The sequence below is a fragment of the Centropristis striata genome, chromosome 6 (genome assembly GCF_030273125.1).
Source record: "Centropristis striata isolate RG_2023a ecotype Rhode Island chromosome 6, C.striata_1.0, whole genome shotgun sequence".
In the NCBI taxonomy this organism is placed as follows: Eukaryota; Metazoa; Chordata; class Actinopteri; order Perciformes; family Serranidae; genus Centropristis; species Centropristis striata.
In genome coordinates this window covers 10,041,193-10,063,131 of record NC_081522.1, presented here as the reverse complement: position 1 = coordinate 10,063,131, position 21,939 = coordinate 10,041,193, and the positions used below count along the sequence as shown (strand labels likewise).

The following is a 21,939-nucleotide window of genomic DNA, read 5'->3' as shown; positions in this document are numbered from 1 at the left end:
TTAGGTTAGTATTGTGATGACTCATTGTGTATTAGGGGTTTTTGTCTCCATGTGGAGGTATTCTTCTACTCTTTTTGTAGCTGATTTTTACATTACACCACGACTGGCTCAATAAAACCTGAATCACTACTTGTAATATAAGCTAGAGTACAGAATCAGGAAACAAAGGGAAAGAGATGTGAGGCATGGCATGTAATGCACCCCTAGAGATCAGCTTCTTTTACTATTTTTACCAGCCAAATTGATAATTTGAAATGGAAAAGAACTATCAAAAGACAAGTTTGCTGCCAAAGTGGCTGGTAGACCTGCCAGCAGTCGCCAAAATCTGCTAATATTCCTTTGTACTGGCTCAGAAGGTGCTGCCCGGTCTCACAGGTACTTGTTTTTGTCATTGCTCCATTTGAATTCAGTATAGATGACTTTAAATAATTGGTGGCAGATGTCTGCCTCAAACTAGTAACACTGGCCATAATTGTCTCTAAACTAGACCTTGATTAATTAATTAGTCAATTAGCAGATTCAACTTTGTCACCTTTTTAAAGCAAAAATCACTCATTCCACTTCCTCAAATAGGACATTTTTTAAATGTATCATAGCATAGATAAATGCTTTCATTTTTTGTCCAACCAACAGTCCAAATCCCAAAGTATGTCAACTTGTCCTCTAGGAATTGTGATTAATATTTGATACTATTTTGTGGCTCCTTATGGATTCATCAACAAATCATTAATCAACCAGTTACTTTCTTGAGGAACTGTTTGGTCTATAGAATGAAAGGAAATACCAAAAAAACAACAAATATAAGTGGAGATGGAAATACCCTGAAATAGAGCTGCAGCAATGAGTTGATTAATTGATTAAATTGATCGACTGAAAGTTAATTTATTAAATCAAACTATTTAATATTTAGATATCCTTTACATCATTTTTTAGAGCAAAAATGCCCAAAATATCTGGTTAAAGCTTATTTTATGTGAGTATTTGCTGGTTTTCTCCGTTTGTTATTGTGATCTGGATTTTTTTAATATATGGAGAAAATGATCTGTAGATTAATTGGCACTGAAAGCAGCAATCAGATGCAGCCTCGTTTAAAATGCAACGTTTTGTCAGCCCAAAACCTAAAAAAAAATTGTCAACTTTCTTAAAAGACAAAGAAGAAAACTGAAAATATTTACATTTGAGAAACTTGAACCAGTGAGTTTTTGCCATTTCCAAAAACATAATTCACAGTCAATGATTATTTGATTACCAAAATAGCTTCTGTTGATCGACTTGAGTTGGCTATTGGTAGAAAAAAATATATTGATATTGTTGTATTTCTTTGACAAACACACTTTAGTAGTTTTTAGCAAAGAATAAAACTTGAATGGGTTTATTGAAGAATTGGATCATTTACCATTTGTGTATTGAATCCTCACAGTCCATTTTGACCACAGCTTTTCTGCCCTTTCTCCACTCAGCTGTGTGATCCATCTGTGTTGTAGTCCATCTGTGTTGTAGTGCTGGCTCCCAAGTTGCCTGGTTGTAATCCCCCAAGCATGACCCAACCGACATGGTGTGTCTCCGCTGCGGAGCGGCTGCCAGCCCTGGCTCTGGCTTGTGGCATGAAGCTTCTGTTGGCACCAGTTGTTTGTGGCCATAAAGGGCGTACACAACAGTGCCACAAAAACTCATCAGTCACTGGATGCTGATGAGACTTCAGTACAAACTGTACACAGGAGCAGTGTGGAGCTGACTCAAACTTTCCCCTTTTCTTTTATGTTTACTTGACTTCTGAGATTAGTGTCTTTGGCTCTGAATAGGGCACTAAGATGTTGGTTTGGTTGTGAGACTGAATACAAAATGCCACGTGTATACAGTATTTCTCCTTCAAAGCGTTTATTTTGAGTTGTTTGTTTTTGTCACTAGATTAGTGCAGATTGTGTTTAGATGTACATATAGCTACGAACAAAGCGTGCTCATCTAAAATGCACAAAAAAAGGCTTTTGTTTCTAAATTAATTCAGCTGTGTCTTTTTTAAACCTCCCACAGTTGAGAGGAACCTTCAGACACGGCCTGAAAATGTCAGGCCACTTGAACAACACCACACTGTTCCCCCTCTGTTACCAGAGCAACAAGCTCTGCAGGAGGAGAAAGCAAAATTACATCCCTTCAAAGTGAAAGGTGTGTGTGTGTGTGTGTGTGTGAGGGGGAAAGAGGGAGAGAGGGAGAGATACACACCACAGGACCCCACTAAATCTGTTTTTTTTCTCCCTCCTAAATTCTGTTTAGTTTTCACTCCATTTTAGTTTCCTTCTGTTTTGCTCCATTTGGGATTTTACATTCCATTTATTTTATGGTGATTTATTTGTATTGGATCAGACACAGTAAGCATTCTCTAATCATATTTTCCAGACAACAAAATCAAATTTCTCACAAGCGTCACTTCAACACAGGGCCTGCACATCAGACATTTGTGTGTGTGCATGTTTGTGTTATGCTGCATAAACGCCTATAAAGAATTTCTGAAAGTAGGAATGTCAACTGGAAACAAGTACCTCCCATAACTTTGCAGTTTAGTGGCAAACCGTCTATAAATTTCGCCGAAATGTTCGAGTTCTTTGCATCAGCGTTTCCACAGTGCTGATCAAGAAGACACGGGCATAAATCCTCCTCCCCCTGAGAGCAAACTTTCCAGTGACAATTCATGCCTCTGTTTTCAGCAGTCTTGTTAATATTCAGATGTCTTTTTTTTCTCTCAAGTGCAGTGCATTGAATGTAAAAGGCCAGGGGGAGTTCCCTCTGTTCAAACTTTTGTTCCCCCTCCATGTGTGAGTCCCACTATAAGCTGCTTGAGGAGTTTGTGACTGTTGCTGCCAAGTTGAAAACGTCTGGGGCCACTTGTGGCGATTTATTCAGCTGCCTGTATTCCCAGACACCAGCTAACGTTTGGCACTTGGAAGACAGGTCGCGACAGACATGAGGACGATCTGTTGAAGGAAGCATGGGTGGTAAAACAATAAACAGGACGGTAGAAGACACAGTTGGCTAAATAGCCTCCTTCAACTTTACTACCATCTGAAAACATGTTTTTTTCCAATATAAATATATTTTTTAATATGTTGCCTGTGTGTCATTATCACTTCTGAAAAGTTGATAGTCATACCATTAGCAGGCTGTCATGCTGATTAATCTTCAACATGAACTGGACTGACACGAGCTAGATGTTTGAAGCTGCCAACAAGGTGGCAGTGATGTCAGCTGAGGGTCCAAGCACTAAACCAATGCTGCTTTTAATGTAAGATTCATCTCCCTTCGCTCATCTGTCATCACACCTTAATTTGCCGCAACATGAGATCACTCTTCCAAGTGAGTCCGGTGCCTGTAAGTGTATGAGGTGTCAAAGAAATTAGCGGCAAAGCAGGAGGGAAATGTGTGACAATCTCACCTATTAAGGTCACACTCCTAGGATCAATTTACATGACAAATGGAGGTTATTGCATTAGGGGCTGGTATATGTATTATAATTTCTCCCAAAGGGATGGACCTGATAGTATTTTATACACAGTCATTGAATGTCTAATGTGTCATGAGATTGTGGTGGAGGAGAAATTATATAGAAGAAGAGATAAGATAAGAAGTGAGCTGCGGGGCGCAGAGGACAGTGCTGACCTAACAGCTGAAGCAGTCGACCTTCATCTTCTTCTCTGGTTGTTAATGTGATGGAGGGTGTGCTTTAATATATAAAAAATCACTCTCAGTGTGGCCTCACTCTATCTAGCTTGGCTGCAACTAACAATTATTTTCATTATTAATGAAATCTGCTAATACATTTCTCAGTTCAATCATTTGGTCTATAAAATGTTAGAAATTATGAAAAATATGCATCCCAGTTAAGCAGACTCCAAGGTGAGGTTTTGCATGAAAAAATACCTTAATGATCATTTATCAAAATACTTGATTATTTTTCTGTCGATCGACTAATTGTTGCAGCTCTATCTAGCTTTATCTAGCAGGGTTTTCATCATTGTCTTGTTGTATTTAATTCACTGTAAACATGGGGCCTCATACTGTGGCTCTACTATAAAGCAGAGTATGATGATAGTGTATGGTCTGTTGTGTGAGCGTACTGCAGGTAAAGCCAGGCCCAACACAATGCTATCTGTATCACTGTAAATGGGTAACCGTGTAGAACTTGAAACAAACTCAATAACCTGCTGGGTGCAGCCCTGTATGTGTATAGTGGCTGTGACAGTTTGGATCCTTATTAGATTTCTCATGTGAATCGACCAGAAACCCTGGGACTGCTGCTTCCCTCTTTTAATAGAAACTCTTAACTTAGTGGAGGGAATGAAGTGGAAATGGTCTTCAGTCAGATGCCATTATTGTCTTTCAAAATGTGTTTGCTTTCCGACTGTTCACAGTTAATCATGCTTATGTGATGTTTTCAGTGTTCTTCTCTTCATTTGACAGGGCAGCCTTTGGTAGTATTCCTTATATCATTTATTTGCAGTGAAAGAGTGAAACACATAACGTAAAACCACTATTCCCTAGGTGGCCATTAATTTTCTCATCTCAAGATAATGTCAAGTATACTGCAGAAGCACTGACTGTACATCTGTGCCTGGAAGCACTAGTGTACACATTATGAAGGCAATTAGCTAGATTGTGCTGATAACATCCACATTATTCACTAGATGATGATGGACCATGCTGCAGACTTCGATAAAGGTTAAGTTCACAGATCTGGTGGAATACTGCTGTGCAAATCCATTTCAGGAGCAAACTGGCATGAACACTGCAATGTTTACAATCTATCAATTTAAATAATTGTTTTTGCATTGTCTGTGACTTATTGTATTCTTGACAGGAATGCAGAAATAGTCTGCAGATTAATTATTATTTGCAGGCCTATTTAAAATGCAGTGTTTTGTCAAAAACAGTGAAAAACACAGGGATTCTGCAATTCTTCCCTAAAGAAGAGCTGCCACTATGGCATCTTTATTTTTACACTGAACCAAACAAGGGCGGCTTTAAACAATAAGTTTTAGCAAATTTTGCTCAAAACATACTTCACTTTTGTCCCTTTTGTCATAAGACGACTTCAGTTTGTCCTGTTTTATCTCTTTGTATCTAAACTCTGTGGGACTTCTTGTGTTATTCACACTGTTCTGTATCTCTGCTTTCCAGAGCGCAGCAATGGAGGAGACTGTCATTTGGGAACAGCACACAGTAACACTACACAGGGTAGGTATCTGTCATCCTCCCTCTGATACTCTGCATCTGTCTTTGTTAAAACCTGTCCTGCTCCCAGTATCTCTCTTCCCCGCCTGTTCTGCCTATCTTTGCTTCCATCCCCCACCCCTGCATTTTCCCTCCCTCCTATTTTCAGGATCACATCATGTAGAAAGTGTGCTTACTGTGTACACGGTTGCAGGTGTGACGGACAAAACAGAGGAGTCATCACAGAGCCTTTCTCTTGCATGATTCTCTCCCACAATTTTGGCTTTGAAGCCCAAATAACCTCCACAAACAACACATTTTGTGCATGTTTTTTAATTTAACTACACAGAAGTAGCCAGCTTGGTACAGCCGTTGGTCTATTTGCTGCTTAGTACTTTATAGTCTGTTGAGAGCAGAATAAATTAAATTTCCATAAGTCTATTATTTGTTGGTTTTATAATAATTTAGATTTGGTTTACCATAGTCAAAAATGGTTTAGTGGCAAATGTGCAAGCACAAGACTTTTTTTGTCAGCCTGACCTGTGTATCTGTATCTAGCCCTTTGTATTGCATTCGCCATTTTGGTCCACACAAACAGCTAAATCAACATCCTAATCTATGTTTCTCTGTGTGCAGGCACCAGGGTTTGGCTTCGGGATAGCCATATCAGGAGGTCGGGATAACCCTCATTTTCAGAGTGGCGAGACCTCCATTGTCATCTCAGATGTGCTGAAAGGAGGCCCAGCAGAAGGCCTACTGCAGTAAGATTTAGTTCTATTATTGGAAGCCTAGTCAGATTGCTAGTTATTAGTATTAAATTACCCTTCCGGCTACAGAAAGGCTCCAGCATGTCGCAAATCTCCTCTGTGTCCCCTCCCTAGGGAAAATGACAGAGTCGTTATGGTCAATGCTGTCTCCATGGACAATGTGGAGCACGCGTACGCAGTTCAGCAGCTTCGTAAGAGTGGGAAAATTGCCAAAATTGTAAGTTTCAACACCCTGTTATAAATTCCTTTAGAAAAGTGTTTTTTTGGTCAGTTATTGTAAAACTACATTCAGGAGCTACAATGTCTTGTCGTATGTATATTAACTTGTATGGCATTTAGACATATTTATATATTCCAGAATTGACGAGTAGGAGGAGACAGTGATTGATTCGTGTTACTGTAACTGATCTCATCTTATTTCCTTTGACCAGACAATCAGACGGAAGAGGAAGGTGCATGTCCCCATGGGCCGCCTAGGGGAGAGGGAAACTATGTCCGAGCACGACGAGGAGGAGGACAGCTATGATGAAGAGATATATGAGACGCGGAGCGGACGCAGCGGTGCTTACAGCGGTGTGGGCGGGGCCATGGGCAGGCGCAGCGGGCGGAGCAGCGGGCGAAGGGACAGGGAACGTGAACGCAGCGGCTCGCGGGAGAGGAGTCTCTCCCCACGCTCAGACCGCCGCTCACACAACCTGCCCCCACGCCCTGCAAAGGTCACGCTTGTCAAATCCCGCAAAAATGAAGGTGAGGCTCACAAAGTCGGGGATAGAGATAAAAGGAGGGCACAAAGAAAGTTCTTCTGAGGTAATCACCTGCCATTTTATTTACCCAACTGTTACCCGACAGTCAGACTTTAAGGAGAGAATAAGACCTCCAAATCAGCATTGGTCAACTGCCAGAGTAAACAAAAGTTGCCAGCCGCAGCAAAATCCAAGTTTACTCAAGTAAATCTAAGTAAAAGAGCAATTAATCTTCTTTAATCAGTACTGTTAATCCCAGTGGGAGCAGCGGCTTGACTGCAAAGTGCGGTCAGTGCGGTGTGGCCACGTGAACTCTGTGCTAACATGGTCTTTGTTGCTGTCGTTCACTTTGTAAGCAGAATATGGCCTGCGCCTGGCCAGCCACATCTTTGTCAAGGACATTTCCCCTGAGAGCCTGGCAGCCAGGGACGGCAACATCCAGGAAGGGGATGTTGTACTGAAGGTGAGGGAGACGAGAAGCATGGTGAATACTTGACATCACAAAAATATTAAACATGAAGGAATCAGTTGGAAATTACATTACATTATTTGCTTTTCCCCCCCTTTTTATATTTATGGAGATGGAGAAAAGACATTAGTTGTACTGTTTTTTCTGCGTCTTTGTATTTTTTTTTTAATGTTGCATAACTGCACTTGCAGCTACAGCTTGATCTGCTTGATGTCCCTCACTTCTTTCACATTTTGGAGAACATAAAAGTAGCTTTTTTTGCAATTGTGATCTGCAGCTTTTCTAAAAAAGTATTTTCTCACATCTAGCCACATGCTGTCTTGTTGCTTTGTTTGAATGCCAGCACTTAAGAACTTACAAATGGATTTGACCCTGACGAGCACAATCAGTGTTGCGCTTAATTTGAATCTTGTGCCTTTAATTCAATGTATTTGTAGCCTCAGCTCTCACATGACCATTTTATTGCATAAAATGTGAAATAAAGACATCTTTATTTAATTTATCTTATTTTGAATTGAAATTATCTGGCTGTCCTTTTATCATGCGATAGCTAAAAGCCTCTTTCACTGATTCTCTCAGATCAATGGCACAGTGACAGAGAACCTCTCCTTGATAGACGCCAAGAAGCTGATAGAAAGGTCAAAGGGCAAGCTAAAAATGGTTGTTCAGAGGGACGACAGGGCGACCCTGCTGAACATCCCTGACCTCGATGACAGCATTCCTTCAGCCAACGCCTCCGACAGAGACGGTGAGAGTGGTGTTAAGTGTTGGATTCGGCTGAAATGGCGAGCAGCTGACAAGCCAAACTTGCCCGAGTGTATTTCACACTGCAGTTGTTGAACAGTGGCTCTTGTTTGATCAGACATTTCAGATATCCATTCTCTGGCATCCGACCATTCCAATCGATCGCATGACAGACATCGTAGCAGCCGCTCCCGCTCTCCAGACAGAAGATCTGAACCATCAGATCACTCCAGACACTCGCCCCCACAAATCAGCAATGGCAGGTAAAAAGTTTCCTTCAGTAACTTATTTTAGCTGTTGTGAAAGACATTAAACAGTGTTAAATTACAATCTAACATTTTCATATAGATTTGATTTTTGTCTTTATTTTCGTCGGCTACTTTCTCATTCCAGTGGATACAAAACTGTTGCAATCCAGTACCAACAATACTTCAGATTTAGTCAACAGGGGAATTTGGTAGGGTTAGTGAGGTTCCCTGCTGGTTTTCTTCTTCTTTCCCTTTGTCTTTTTCCTCTATGCAGATGCTTTGGTGCACACTGCATTTGACACACAATTTTGTACCGTCTTCAAAAATGTAATAAAAAGAAACATTATATGACAGTTAACTATCATATCACACCACAGCAGGGACAATTTATTACTAAAGATGTTACAGATGTAATCAATAAAACTAGATTATAACGGATAACAACCACTTCATTAATAAAAGAAAAGAAAGGAGTTTCTGATTGAAAGGGATTTTTCTTGTCATATTCTTAATGTGGAGCCGAACCAATCAATTAGCCAATCAACAGAGAATAATTGTCATGTGTTTTAAACTTTGACTAATTGTTAAAGTGTTTTTGTCAAGCTTTTCTCTACTCCTGATTCTTATTAACCTCCTTTTAATGTACTACTTGCTACCTGGTAAAATGTGAAAGAAAAACAGGCTTTCCAGGGTGCAATAATCACTGTATAGAAATAGAAAATCTTCCTGCTTTGCTCATGTAGTTCATACAGAGGAATCGGCTAAAATTTTGTTTCATAACCAGTTAAAAAGTCCTTGTAGTATATTCAATATTTTTTTTAAAAACCTGTCATGTTACTAATCTTATCATAATGTCTGTGCTCTTATCTGTCAATGTTTATAAAGACAGGCTGGTTTAGTTTTTGGTTGTTATTTGGTTGTGAAGGACATTCAATTTTATGTTTGGTTTAATACCAGCTATTAGCCCATTCAGCACTTCTGTGACTGTAACCTTGTTTGAAAGGACCTCATTCATTCTTCAGTTTAACTCAATAGAGCACCAGAGTTGTTCCCCTTTAACACTGCTTATTGACCCAAGGAAAATAAAAGTCAGCTATTAAGCTGAACAAGAGACAATCATGGTCAAAGTGAAGCTCTGCTTAGTGTAACAGCTCAGTGCTCAACCTGTATTACTGTGTGTGTTTCTGTTACTGTGTACCATTCTGAATGAATATTTGACACATCAGTTTCAGAAACTGCTAATTTATATAATGTGGCAACTGGAAAAGTCTTCAAGATGATGCCATAAGCCACAAACAGGAAAACTGCATTAGCAAAAATGCTTATGAGTACAGTCTCACCAACATTCACTTAATGAGATTTGTCTGCCCTTTTTATTCCCTTGATACGTCAACAGCTGGAGAATACCGTAAGTTTGTCACCATGTGAGTAGTGACTAATAGTAGTGGTAGTAAATTCCCAACAGATTAAAGGTAGACTGATAGACAAGTAGATATGGTTTTGTGTTAGAAACAATTCTAAAATACAGATTTCCCCTACACAAATTCATAACTTCTCTATTACAAAGGTTGACTGTAATAGCAAATTATTGCTTAATATAATATTGCTGAAGTGACGTTACACAACATCAATTATTCAGCAACACGTTTTGTTTTGACTTGAGGTGACGGATGAGGTGTCACAGGATCCTCTTGTGTCTTTTGAATGTTTTGGTGGGGAAACCGCACATTTGGCACAAAAACAATATGGCCCCAACAATGAAGGAACAAAAAGGCCGTCACAGACTATCAGTATCAACTGTCCCCACTTATACTTGTGGCTGAGCTTTTGTAAGGTTTTTACTTATATCTGCGAATGGCTTGCCAGATTTTGCTGTATTTCACTTGGGCATTTTTGGGCAAAATTATTATTATCTGTACATGTAAATGGGATAATTCAGATTTTCTTGAACTGGAGTTACACTTATTTATAGTCGGTGTATTCCCTACAGTAGATGGCAGTCAAGACGCTCCTAGTTTAAAGAAGCAGGCACGAGTACCGGCATGGAAGCTAAGCAATGTACTGCTAAGGGACTTTAGCCAGCTTTAAATGTACCAGACTTCACTGTTAAATTAAGTTATTTTACATTGAAAGAGTTGCTGGTCTACAGCTGTCTCCATCAGTTAGTTAATTTGTGTTGTTGTGTGACTTTCATAAATTTTAACTTATTCCCAAAATACCAAAATCACAAACACAAACAAACTAACCGATCAAGGCAGTACTAGACCAGCAATTCTTGTGTTCTGCAAGGTTAAATTAATGTTTTTGTCAAAGGAGTCTGGTGGATTTCAAGAGCACAAAGAACAGCTTTAGTCTGACAGCTTTTGTCAGAAGGATGTGCTGAACGCTATCTACTATCAGCTGTACCTCATACGGCCCCACTTCAAAAAACCCAACTATCCCTTTAAGTTAAGATGCCAAAATCAACAACGTGTTGTAATAACTTTTATGATATATCTAGGCTACTGGAGCACTTAAGTAATTTATTATAAGTATTTGAATTAACAGGAAGGAGATGCTGGGACAGGAAGTTATTGTTTATCTGAACCTGGATCTGTGACCTGTGGTCCTTTCTCTAAGTTGAGGAAGTTGGCAGTTAGAAGTAGGGCCTCCTCCTGGACGGTTTGAAAAAGAAGTTTGTTCCTCAGTAGCCTGTTCAAACCGGACCCTGCATGGTTACTTTGTGAATGGAGCCGTATTTTGCCAGGAAAGTTGTGCCAGTGAGCAGCCATGTGACCAGGAGGCTGGAGTCAGAGCCATGAAGCCTGTTTTGCTTACTTCTCTTCCCATCTGATTTGAAACACATCGGGAATGTCAGCATTTATCAAAACACAGGGAAATTCTGTCATCATTTACTGACTCGTAACTGGCCCGGGTCACTGTGTATCAGTTTACTGTTTCAAAACTGGCTTCGGAGTCAAATCTTTCTGGTCTGCAGCCAGAGCCACGCAGTGAAATTCACCTGGAGGACAGAATCCACTCTGACACCTTCAGATAAGCTGCTCTAAAAATAGACCACAAAAGAGTGGAAAGACAAAGTAATGACCTTCAAGACTAAGATGCAGAGCCATTCTTTTCACCTGTTTTTCCCTGCTTAGCCAGTGTGTGCCCCCTGCAGTCAGGAGGAAATTTCTTCCAGTCTTGGTTTTAGTGTTAAGTTGTGTACGTCCTTTGTATTGTTGCGTGTCGTCAAGATGTATCCTTAAAGCTCTCCGGTTGCCTCCTAGCTGTACATCTCCAGAATATACTATTTATAATCTGACGTGTTGCTTTTTCTAAAGATAAATCATACAAAAACATCTATTTTTGTCTGCAGTCACAGAAGTCGTGATGACGAACGGCTCTCGAAGCCGGCTTCAACGCCAGTGAAGCTACCAGAGGAGGTTCCTCTGCCCAAACCGAAGGAAGCGGCTATCGCTAGAGAGGAGAAACAGCTCCCACCACTCCCAGGTCAGAGATGTAACAATTAAACCTGATTATTTGTAAATCAGAAAGTTAACACATAGGTATGCAAGTACACCCATAATTTGTCTTTTAAATGTGAGCAATAAAAGAAGCGTTTCTTTGTCCCTCACCAGCTGTAGAACATTAAATGATTGCATGATAGTAAAATGAAATCTTGTTCGAACTAGTCATTTTTGCCCTTTTTAAAGCATGACTACCAAAAAAAGTTAGCTCCAGACGCCTGCTGAGCCTGGCTGAGTTTGCCTGGAGCCAAGTGAAAATAAACCGTATGAGTTGATCCAGTCTGACGTTCCTCCCAAGCCTGCAGCACTCTGCTGCCTTTCTGTTTGACCTCCCCACTCAGGACACTCTGTGCCTTCAGTGTGTGTGTGTGTGTGTGTGTTTGTGTTTGATAACACTTTGCCTGTTTGCGGCTCTGAACATTTGTGTTTTTTCATTAGTGTACTTGTTCTCAGTTTAACATATGTGTCTACAGTATTGTTAGTTCTGACTGCTCAAGGGAGCATTCCTTTGTTTTTAAACATGCTCAGTGCTGTTTTGCATGTTCGTCATCTTTCTGCATTAATAACTGGAGATTGTGTTTTCGTTCAGAGCCCAAGCCGGTGTATGCTCAGCCTGGACAGCCTGATGTAGACCTGCCAGTCAGTCCTTCTGATGCCCCTGTGCCAAGCGCTGCCCATGATGATAGCATCTTACGGTAATATTAACAGTATAATGTGTCACACCAAGTTTTTTTTAACTCTTGTGCGTCACTTTAAAAAAGTAGCTCTCATGTCCTCAGAGGTCACAAAGGTCTATATCAAAAGTATATGTCAATATTATTTTCCACTTTCACCAACTTCAGTCCTGATCATAACCACCAATTATTTATTGATTTTCAGAATTTTAACCCTCAACATGTTTGTTTACATATTGCCACTGTAGTTTAAAAAAAAATGAAAAATAGACACCAGTTATTCATTTTCAGAATATAAATTGTTATTGAAAATCTTTTCCTTAGTCTGTGATAAATCAGTGACAAGCAGCATCATTGATTTTGATGCATTGCATCAAACATTGCAATGCTTCATAATACAGAAGTTATGACCCCAGTGGAAACCAGGAAAACAACATGCATTTCCCCATAGGGCAAACATGAGAAAATTGCTCAATCGATGGAAAATGATAAGACATAGAAAGTTGAAAACAGGGCTCTGGATTGAAAGGCTGATAAAATAGAATGCATGATTTCATGCTGTAATGGCTGTGAGATCAAAACTTGTGGGTTTCAATGGGGAATTTTTTGTCCTTAAGGGTCTGAGTGTCTGTATTTGGGCTGCACAGTTTATTATAGACTTATTATTGGAGCTGAGTTTTAACTTTCAAAATAAGGTCTAAAATCTACAAAACAAAAACTAGGTTGTGACCTCCTCCTCACTCCATACGTCTCGGTTCACTTCATTAAAAAGAGAAGGTTGTGAGGCAGAAATTTAAACAGAAGTTCACAAAACAACGGCATGTCTTTGAACTTCAGTTGACAGTTTTCAAAATGCTTCGTCAGTTAACTATACAGAGCATTTTTGCTGCCACAAGAAATGGAGTTCAGCACTGTAAAGAAATGTGTGTTGAAAAAGCAGCTTTGAATTTGACTGGATGCACAACTATCTGTGTTTGTGCGTGAGACAAATGGTTTACTGTGGTTATTTTTGCCTTTAGCAAAACTATTAAAATGTATTCAGCTGCTCTGTAGAACTGTATCTTTCCCTTTCTGCTGAACATTTTTACATCATCACTTTTGTAAGCTCTCTAAAGAGCCTCCACAAAAGAGAAACCTGGCTGCCATCCAGGAGTCACTCAACTATTCATAAATTGCAGTTTGCAGTGGAAGGAGGGGAAATGCCATCAAATGTTGTCATGTCAAAGGAAATCAGCTTAACTATTGTCGTTGTTCCCCATCCTCAGGCCGAGTATGAAGCTGGTGAAGTTCAAGAAGGGGGAGAGTGTGGGGCTGCGGCTGGCTGGAGGGAATGACGTGGGCATCTTCGTAGCCGGAGTGCTTGAGGACAGCCCAGCTGCTAAGGAGGGCCTGGAGGAGGGCGACCAAATTCTCAGGGTGAGATACTTTCTTTTTAACACAGCAAGTGTGTAACCTGACAGCTGAAATCAAGTTGTTGTTTTTATATTGTTGTAAAAATGAGTTCCCAAAAAGTTACGCATCGAAAACTTAGTGCTGTTATTGCATGTCACAGAGGATCATTTTTGTCTTCCCCTTGTTTTTTACAATGGGTACCTGATAGAGTCTGTGAAGAGCCATGTTTTATGGGGTATGCGTCCTCAAGCTTTTCCCTTTTTTATTCATGGTTTTACACACTGGCTGCTCCAAAATTCCTGTACCTCCAGGCTGGTCTCTTAGCAATGGCCCCGAGGGAACACACAAAAAAACGATGTTTCCTCTCGCTGTGTTTGTCCCATTTCCTCAAAGCCATATATCTCACCGTTTGTACCTCCTCCTCCTTTTCTGCACGTTTAAAGAGGAATGGCTTCAGTTCTTGCAGTGCAGTAAAACCTGCAGTCACCCAGGCAATTCTGAGAACAGGAAAAGCTATGTTAACTTTTATCTAAATAGAGAATCACACATCCATGCCATGCCTACTTAGTGTGTCTTAAACTTAAAGGGATAGTTTGGATTTTTTGAAGTGGTTACAAAATGCAACATGCATTTTAGCCACCTAAAAAATGAAAAATAAATCTGTTCTAGTGTAAGTTATATTTGTAATATTTTAACTGCTTTACCTTGCTGTTAAATTGTCATTTCTGATGGGAACTTAAGTCATTATATCTATCTATACTCTCTTCAAAATGAACATGGAAGTATAAGAGCGTAGGTATCGGCTTCATTTCCCCTCCAGAAAGGTCTGTCTGACAACAAGGTAAAGTGGGGAAAATGTTCTTAAGGTAGTGTACACTAAAACTGATAATGATTTTATTTAGGTTTTGCCATTGCCATTGGCTCAAACTAGTGACTTCTACTGTAAATAATAGGCTCATTATGGACTTAATAATATAATAATTTGTACTATCCCTTTAATACTGAAGTTATTTTGTTAAACAGCATAAAGCAGTAACCTCTGTGTTTATAAATTCCAGGTAAATAATGTAGATTTTGCAAACATAATCCGAGAGGAGGCAGTGCTGTTCCTCCTTGACCTTCCTAAGGGTGAAGAGGTCACCATTTTGGCCCAGAAGAAGAAAGATGGTAAGTGAAGTGAGTAAGGAGAGGAGACGAGCGTTTGCTTTCTGCCGGTCACATTGACCTGATGTTTCTGACTCGCTCTCTCCTGTTCAGTGTATCGGCGGATCGTGGAGTCAGATGTTGGCGACTCCTTCTACATTCGGACACACTTTGAGTACGAGAAGGAGTCTCCGTATGGGCTAAGCTTTAACAAGGGCGAAGTGTTCCGTGTGGTGGACACCCTCTACAACGGGAAGCTGGGCTCCTGGCTGGCCATTCGCATCGGCAAGAACCACCAGGAGGTGGAGAGGGGCATCATCCCCAACAAAAACAGGTGACAGCAGCATCCTGACAGACTTACTGTCTGCTTTGGCTTGAATCCTTTGTCAGTTATCTCAAAGGGCAAGATGCTTGATAAATGTTTGGTTCAACAGAAGACAATTTATTATGATTATCATTGCTTAGGTATTGGCAGTGTTGAGGTTAGCTGTGCCAAATTTATGGCACATCCATTAGCTTGTGTTACATTAAAAACGGTCTCTGTCTTTCTGCCATTTGTCAACAGAGCGGAGCAGCTGTCCAGCGTGCAATACACTCTCCCCAAAACAGCAGGGGGCGACAGGGCTGACTTCTGGAGGTTCCGTGGTCTTCGCAGCTCAAAGAGGAACCTGAGGAAGAGCAGGGAGGACCTCTCTTCTCAGCCAGTGCAAACTAAGTTCCCGGCTTATGAAAGAGTTGTACTGAGAGAGGGTGAGGAATCTTACCATGTGTCAGTCGTCAGCGTGAGACTAAATCTGCATTCTGACTTAAGGTTGTTAATGATTTCTATATTTTTTTTGTGCAGCTGGTTTCCTGAGACCTGTGGTGATATTTGGGCCGATCGCTGATGTTGCTCGAGAAAAACTCTCTCGAGAAGAGCCAGATCTTTTTGAACTTGCAAGTAGGTTTGCATGCATTGCTTAACATTTATTGTATTGTAGATAACAGCTCCTATTCAAACGATCTATAGCGCATGGTCTACAGTGCATGGTGCAAGTGCATTAAGGGTGTGCCTTACTCCACTTTTGCTAGAGATATGGTGCATAAGCTGGTTGGAAAGTACGGCGCAAGCAGCAAAGGGGTTGTATTTTGTCTCTTAATTAGTAATGTGTTTTGGGCATAACATGATCTCCATTAATCAGTGTCATCTCCCACTCCCTTTAAAATACCTGGTGCATTGCTATTCAAATGGATTTGGGTTGGTGACCCATAGCGAGATTTAGACCCAAAGCATCTTTTTTTATTTTTACAAAATCATGTAAATGTATCTGTCTGAAACGTGTTTTGCGCCAGGTGTAAGATAGGGCCCAAACTGACAATAAACCTGACAGTACTCAAAAAATGTTTTCTTCATAAATCCCTCTAACCTTGTTTCCAGAGAGTGAACCAAGAGATGCAGGAACAGACCAGCGTAGTTCAGGAATCATTCGTCTTCACACCATCAAGCAGATCATCGACAGAGTGAGTGTTCTTTCTTGTGTCAAATAACCAGCACTGTCGTTATGTTATTTTTTTTCTACTATTTTGTCACACATATATTTTTCATCCCCTCCTCTTTCCTGCTTTTATCTCTTGAAGGACAAACATGCTGTCCTGGACATCACTCCGAACGCTGTGGACAGGCTGAACTATGCTCAGTGGTACCCAATTGTAGTCTTCCTAAACCCTGATAATAAGCAGGGTGTGAAGAACATGAGGACCAGACTGTGTCCAGAGTCCAGGAAGAGCGCCAGGAAGCTCTATGAGAGAGCCATCAAACTGAGGAAGAATAATCACCACCTGTTCACCAGTGAGTAGTGCAGAAAGTGTATATAGTCTCTTTTTGTGTGTTTTATTGTTAATGATGTGATTGTGATTCTAAAAATTATTCTCTTTTAGCCACCATCAACTTGAACAATATGAATGATGGCTGGTACGGAGCTCTGAAAGAAACAATCCAGCAGCAGCAGAACCAGTTGGTGTGGGTGTCAGAGGGCAAGGTGAGTGTTGGTTTTGTCATTCCATTTCGCTGAACAATATTTTTGGATTCCTGTTGGTCTGACTGAGCGACACATGAGCTGATAATTCCTCTGCTCTGCTCAGGCGGACGGCACAACGGAGGATGACTTGGACATCCACGACGACCGTCTGTCCTACCTGTCTGCGCCAGGTAGCGAATACTCCATGTACAGCACGGACAGCCGCCACACTTCTGACTATGAGGACACAGACACGGAGGGTGGCGCGTACACGGACCAGGAACTGGACGAAACTTTGAACGACGAGGTGGGTCTGCCCACGGAGCCCGCCATCACCCGCTCTTCCGAGCCCGTGCGAGAAGACCCACCTGTAATCCAGGACACTCCTGGGTACCCTGGATACCAGCACCCTGTGCAGCCCGACCCAGCCAGTCGCATAGACCCTGCTGGGTTCAAGATGGCCGCTCCACAACAGGTAAAGTTCATATCCAGCTCTGCAGGCAGACCCCTGCAGGCTGCACCTGTCAGAGATGGATGTATGGCTAAAAGTACTGCAGTGCTGAGAAATGGCTCCTTTGTGTCCAGTGTTGTGTCCTGACCTTTGTTAAGATTAAATGCCCTTTGCTAAGTAATAAACATGTTTTAGAAGCTACTGGTATGTTATCTATTCTAACCACATTCTCTGGCTGGTGTAAAACTGATTCAGTGTAAGGAAGAAGATCATGGTGTTGGGGTGAGCTGTACTTTGTGTGCCCTTGGCAGGCTGTGTTATAAATGTCTCTTAACAATACTTCACAGCAAGATGAGGCTGCTCTGCCCATGCCCTCGTTGCCTCCGCCGGTGGTAGCGCCCCCTGCTGTTGAGCAGCCTGTACAGCTTGAGGGTATGCACCTAGAGGAGCCGCCTGCTGCAGCCGCAGCTCCTCAGGCTGACTCACTTAGCAGCCCCAGCCCTGCCCCTGAGCTTATTCAGCCCCCACCACCACCACCACATGAACCCCACCCGTCTGGACCACCTGGTCCAGAACCAAAGGTACCCGCTGTTTCACCAGCCACTCGGACCGGGCCTGGGCCCCAGCCTGCTGTTTTAACTGCCTGTCTTCTCGCACATGCTTTCCACTCGCTCTCTGCATGACATGCCCACACTGTGTGACTCACTGAGCCCACTGTGTGCCTCTGGCTCCCAGAGAAAATGTGCGACAGACTAGTCCACATGCACCACAGTGGGCTGGGAGACCAGAAGGACTGGTACATCTGAGTCTTTGACCAGGGTGAAGACATCCACAACCAGCCCTAACTGTTGCCTCTTACTTCCTTTGCATGGCTCCTAATGTTTTTGGGTTCCTTTCAGCTTTAACTCTCTTCTGTAGATGAACGATAGTAGCACTTACAGTGGCATCGTAATGGTAGATGTGTCGTCTGTCGTAGTGCCAGTAGTGTGACGTTGCATTAGATGCAAACTGAATGTTGGTTGCATGATGAAAGCTAACCTGCAGACAGTACTCTTGGTAATGATTTCCTTCAAGCAATTCTCCCTATGGAAAAAGCAACTTACATCAGCACACTGCATTGTGTCGTCTGTTTAGTAGTTTTGTCCTGAGTAGATGCCAACAAACAAACCCTCTTCCATAGGAAGTACTGTAACTCGATTTGCTGTCTACAGGCTACACATCATATGTTTGAAATGAGGCCTTTCAGAAATGTGCAAATTGCTTGTTAGTTCACTATTTATAAAGTGTGTAAATGTGTAAAACCAGTTGTTTCCATATGAATTATCATTCTTGAGAGGCATCTTGTCAAACAGGCATTCAGAACTGTTTAAATAATGGACAAAGGTTTGCTTGTGTAATTGCACTTTGAATTTATGTTTTGTTTAATTAAATCATTGAAGGATTTATTTTATAATGATTTGGTTACATAAAATACATGTTCAGTTTCTCAAGGTTTATATTCCAGTTTTGAATTTAATCTTGAAATAATTCTTAATCTGGTGTTGGGGAAGCATTTTTCCCCGACTACTTTCTGTCCTCCAACATGGTTAAAGCTCAAAAACACGATGATGTACTGGATATATTCATTTAGTGTTGTTTCTTCACAGATGTACAAGAAAGATCTGTACAATATGGAGGACCCTGTGCGAATCAACCATGGCCTGAAGCAGTCTTTGAGCTACAGTCACCAGCCGTCGTACCAGGACAAACAGCCATACCGCGAATACGACCACCCGCCTTACGGATACGATGGAGGCGGCTACACAGAACCAAAGCCTCACAACACTGACTCTCACCTGCACTACGACAACCGTGTGCCTCATTACAACGAACAGTGGCCCCCCTACGACCAGCAGACCTCATCCTCTCAGCCAGCAGGGTACCAGCCGGGCCACCAGCAACCCATGGGCTACAACCCGCGGTCCCCTTACGACGATGGACCAGGGAGGGACTACAGCCCTCCTCAGCCGCGCTACGATGAGGCTCCACCTGTGGGGTACGATGGCAGACGACGCCACAGTAAACCTGGGCCCATTCGTTATGATGAGCCCCCACCCCTGCCCACAGCGGGCTATGATGCCCGCTCTCCTTATGAGGCAGAACCTCACGGCTTCTCGATTAATTCACCTCGATCGCCGGAGCCCCCAAAGCAGTATTACAGTGACTCTGGTCTGAGGCCCACCTACATTCCTGGGCCTCCAAACCGGGGCTTTAAGCCAGGGATGCATGATCCGATGATGAACTCTGAATCCACAATCCCCCCTCCTAAACCAGAGACCCTGCCTTCTCCAGGTGAGCCGGCCGTCACTCCGGGCTCCAAACCCCTCCCTCCTCCGCCACGGGAAGACCTGGAGGAGGACCCCGCCATGAAACCACAGTCGGTGCTGAACAGAGTCAAGATGTTTGAGAATAAACGGTCTGTTTCTATGGACAGAGCTAAAGAAGGAGGAGAATCCGCACTAAGGGTAAGTTCCTCACAACTTTCACCTCAGTGGGTCAAACATATGCTTCAGGTGGGACCAAATAGTGTGAACAGCTTCCGACTCTACATCCTAAAGTCTTAAATAATAATCACACATTGATACCAAAGAAAGATACTGTAGTGATTGTTTTCCAAATGGAAAATTGCAGCCAAGTTAACCATTCAAAGAGGCAGAAAATATATTAAAAATAAAATCAATAAATTATTAAATCTTAACCCTTTGATGCCCATGCCCTGTCAGCTGATTTGGCATGTCTTCTAGAAAGATAAAAAAAAAAAAAAATAGAAAATTGCATTTATCAAAGCCAAAATTACCTAACCTAACTCTAACCCCCATTTTTTTCCAGTATTGATACATCTTCTTGCCACTTGGAAAATGTTTTGATAGACAAGTTTAATTTTTCCCATTTTTTTGTAAAATAAATGATCAAAAAAATAAATTTGGACCTTCTTTTTAGTGATTTATGGCATTTTTTAAACTGTGTGTAGCTGCACAAAATACATTTTTGAGTGCTCTGCATGTCTAGGCATGGTTTTCCTTTTTCAATAGAGATGCAGGATTTATATAATGCAGTGGGGAAAAAAGCCACAGTGAGTAAGATGTAATTACTCTTAATATATACAACAGTAGCACCTGGTTCAAGGTGGGTCATGTTAAGTCATGTAAGTTTCAGATGGGAGCCTTTGTTGACTATTAAAGAGGTTTAACAATTTGCACTTGGATATGTTTTTTTCAAAGCAGAGCAAGTTGACAAAAAAAAAAAAGAAAGCTCCACGGAGGCCAAATTATCCTTTCCCAAACTGCAGATGCATCTGTCAAAAAACTGCAGAATGGCAAGACTTGAAACTGCAAGCTTGTTTTTGTGAAGCGATCGTCTGTTTTTCTACATATCCATATGCATGCAATCCATTCATGTGAACAAAATATCTGGATCAGATGCAAGAAGCACTAAAGAGATGCCCTCCCTTTTGTTTTTCAGCCCGCAGATGTTCCTAAACCTGTGAGTGCACCTGGCCCAGTCCTCAAAGCCAATTCCCTCAGCAACCTGGAGCAGGAGAAATCCACCTATAGGTATGTAGTCCTCATTACAGCACCCCGGGCTGCAGAGGAGGTGGGTGAAGGACAACTCTGAGATCCTTGCAAAGGCGTCTTGGAGTTTATTTATTGTTGTCTGAGCTCCACCTAGTGGACACAAGTCACCCTGCAGCAAGCCAGACAGGTGTGGTGTGCAATGACACAAATGGCATCTGAAGGCCAAATATCTACCACATTATATCTTCAGTGGTTTTTATCTTTATTCAGTCTTATTTTGGGTTCGATTTCACTTAACTTTTAGGAGTACAAAGGTAGTAAGAGCGTTTTTCCAGATGTATGAGGAAAACCTTGATATATATAGTAGCTGAAAAGGGTAGGATACAATAATACATGATATCAAATGTGAATACAGGGTTTAACAGCAGCAGACATTTACTATGTTGCATTTCTGCCACTTTCTGAAAACTAGTTACTGTCACCAAGAAGTCACACAGGACAAAACAAAGTGGGATAACAACCACAGTGTAAATGCAGGAGGAAAATCAAAACAAAGCAAATTTTACTTGCAATTCTATTTAGTTTAAGTTTGTTTTTAGTTTATTATTGTAACAATTTTTTCACTGCTAGTAGTAGTTTTTATCTTAGTTTTTGTTCATTATATAATAACCTTAATGTGTGCACTGTTACAAGACTGAAATGACAGTCAGGATTTATGCGTCTTCCATAAAAAAGCTTTCCAGCGAGCTTCAGGCCGATCCTACTGTCCGGCCCTGATGTTTAAACCTCCGCAGCTGATTTACTTGTTTCTTTTTGTTTCCTCTGCAGGGCCCCTGAGCCACAGAAGCCCCACACTAAACCCCTGGATGATGTAGTGCGCTCCAACCACTATGACCCAGATGAGGATGAGGAGTACTACAGGAAGCAGTTGTCCTACTTTGATCGCCGTAGCTTCGACAGCAAGGCCATGGGCCAACCCGGTCCTGGCATCAATCGCTTCCACGATCTGCCCAAACCAGCTCAACTGTCATACCCATACAACAGGTAGA

The 21,939-nt window shown here is 41.6% G+C and overlaps 1 protein-coding gene across 4 annotated transcripts in view; it reads left to right on the top strand.

Annotated features, from left to right (window-relative positions):
- tjp1b (tight junction protein 1b) overlaps positions 1-21,939 on the top strand; it is a 65,400-nt gene that overhangs the window by 36,496 nt on the left and 6,965 nt on the right. For all 4 annotated transcript variants that reach the window (XM_059335933.1, XM_059335934.1, XM_059335935.1 and 1 more), the window contains 22 exons: positions 5,170-5,226; positions 5,839-5,963; positions 6,084-6,186; positions 6,401-6,716; positions 7,069-7,175; positions 7,761-7,929; positions 8,044-8,188; positions 11,529-11,662; positions 12,269-12,374; positions 13,619-13,769; positions 14,804-14,912; positions 15,003-15,222; positions 15,454-15,638; positions 15,733-15,828; positions 16,306-16,388; positions 16,506-16,716; positions 16,806-16,906; positions 17,010-17,360; positions 17,684-17,917; positions 18,983-19,840; positions 20,838-20,929; positions 21,719-21,934. In XM_059335933.1, the coding sequence (XP_059191916.1) occupies positions 5,170-5,226; positions 5,839-5,963; positions 6,084-6,186; positions 6,401-6,716; positions 7,069-7,175; positions 7,761-7,929; positions 8,044-8,188; positions 11,529-11,662; positions 12,269-12,374; positions 13,619-13,769; positions 14,804-14,912; positions 15,003-15,222; positions 15,454-15,638; positions 15,733-15,828; positions 16,306-16,388; positions 16,506-16,716; positions 16,806-16,906; positions 17,010-17,360; positions 17,684-17,917; positions 18,983-19,840; positions 20,838-20,929; positions 21,719-21,934 (4,169 nt within the window). The remainder of the gene's footprint in view (positions 1-5,169; positions 5,227-5,838; positions 5,964-6,083; positions 6,187-6,400; positions 6,717-7,068; positions 7,176-7,760; positions 7,930-8,043; positions 8,189-11,528; positions 11,663-12,268; positions 12,375-13,618; positions 13,770-14,803; positions 14,913-15,002; positions 15,223-15,453; positions 15,639-15,732; positions 15,829-16,305; positions 16,389-16,505; positions 16,717-16,805; positions 16,907-17,009; positions 17,361-17,683; positions 17,918-18,982; positions 19,841-20,837; positions 20,930-21,718; positions 21,935-21,939) is intronic.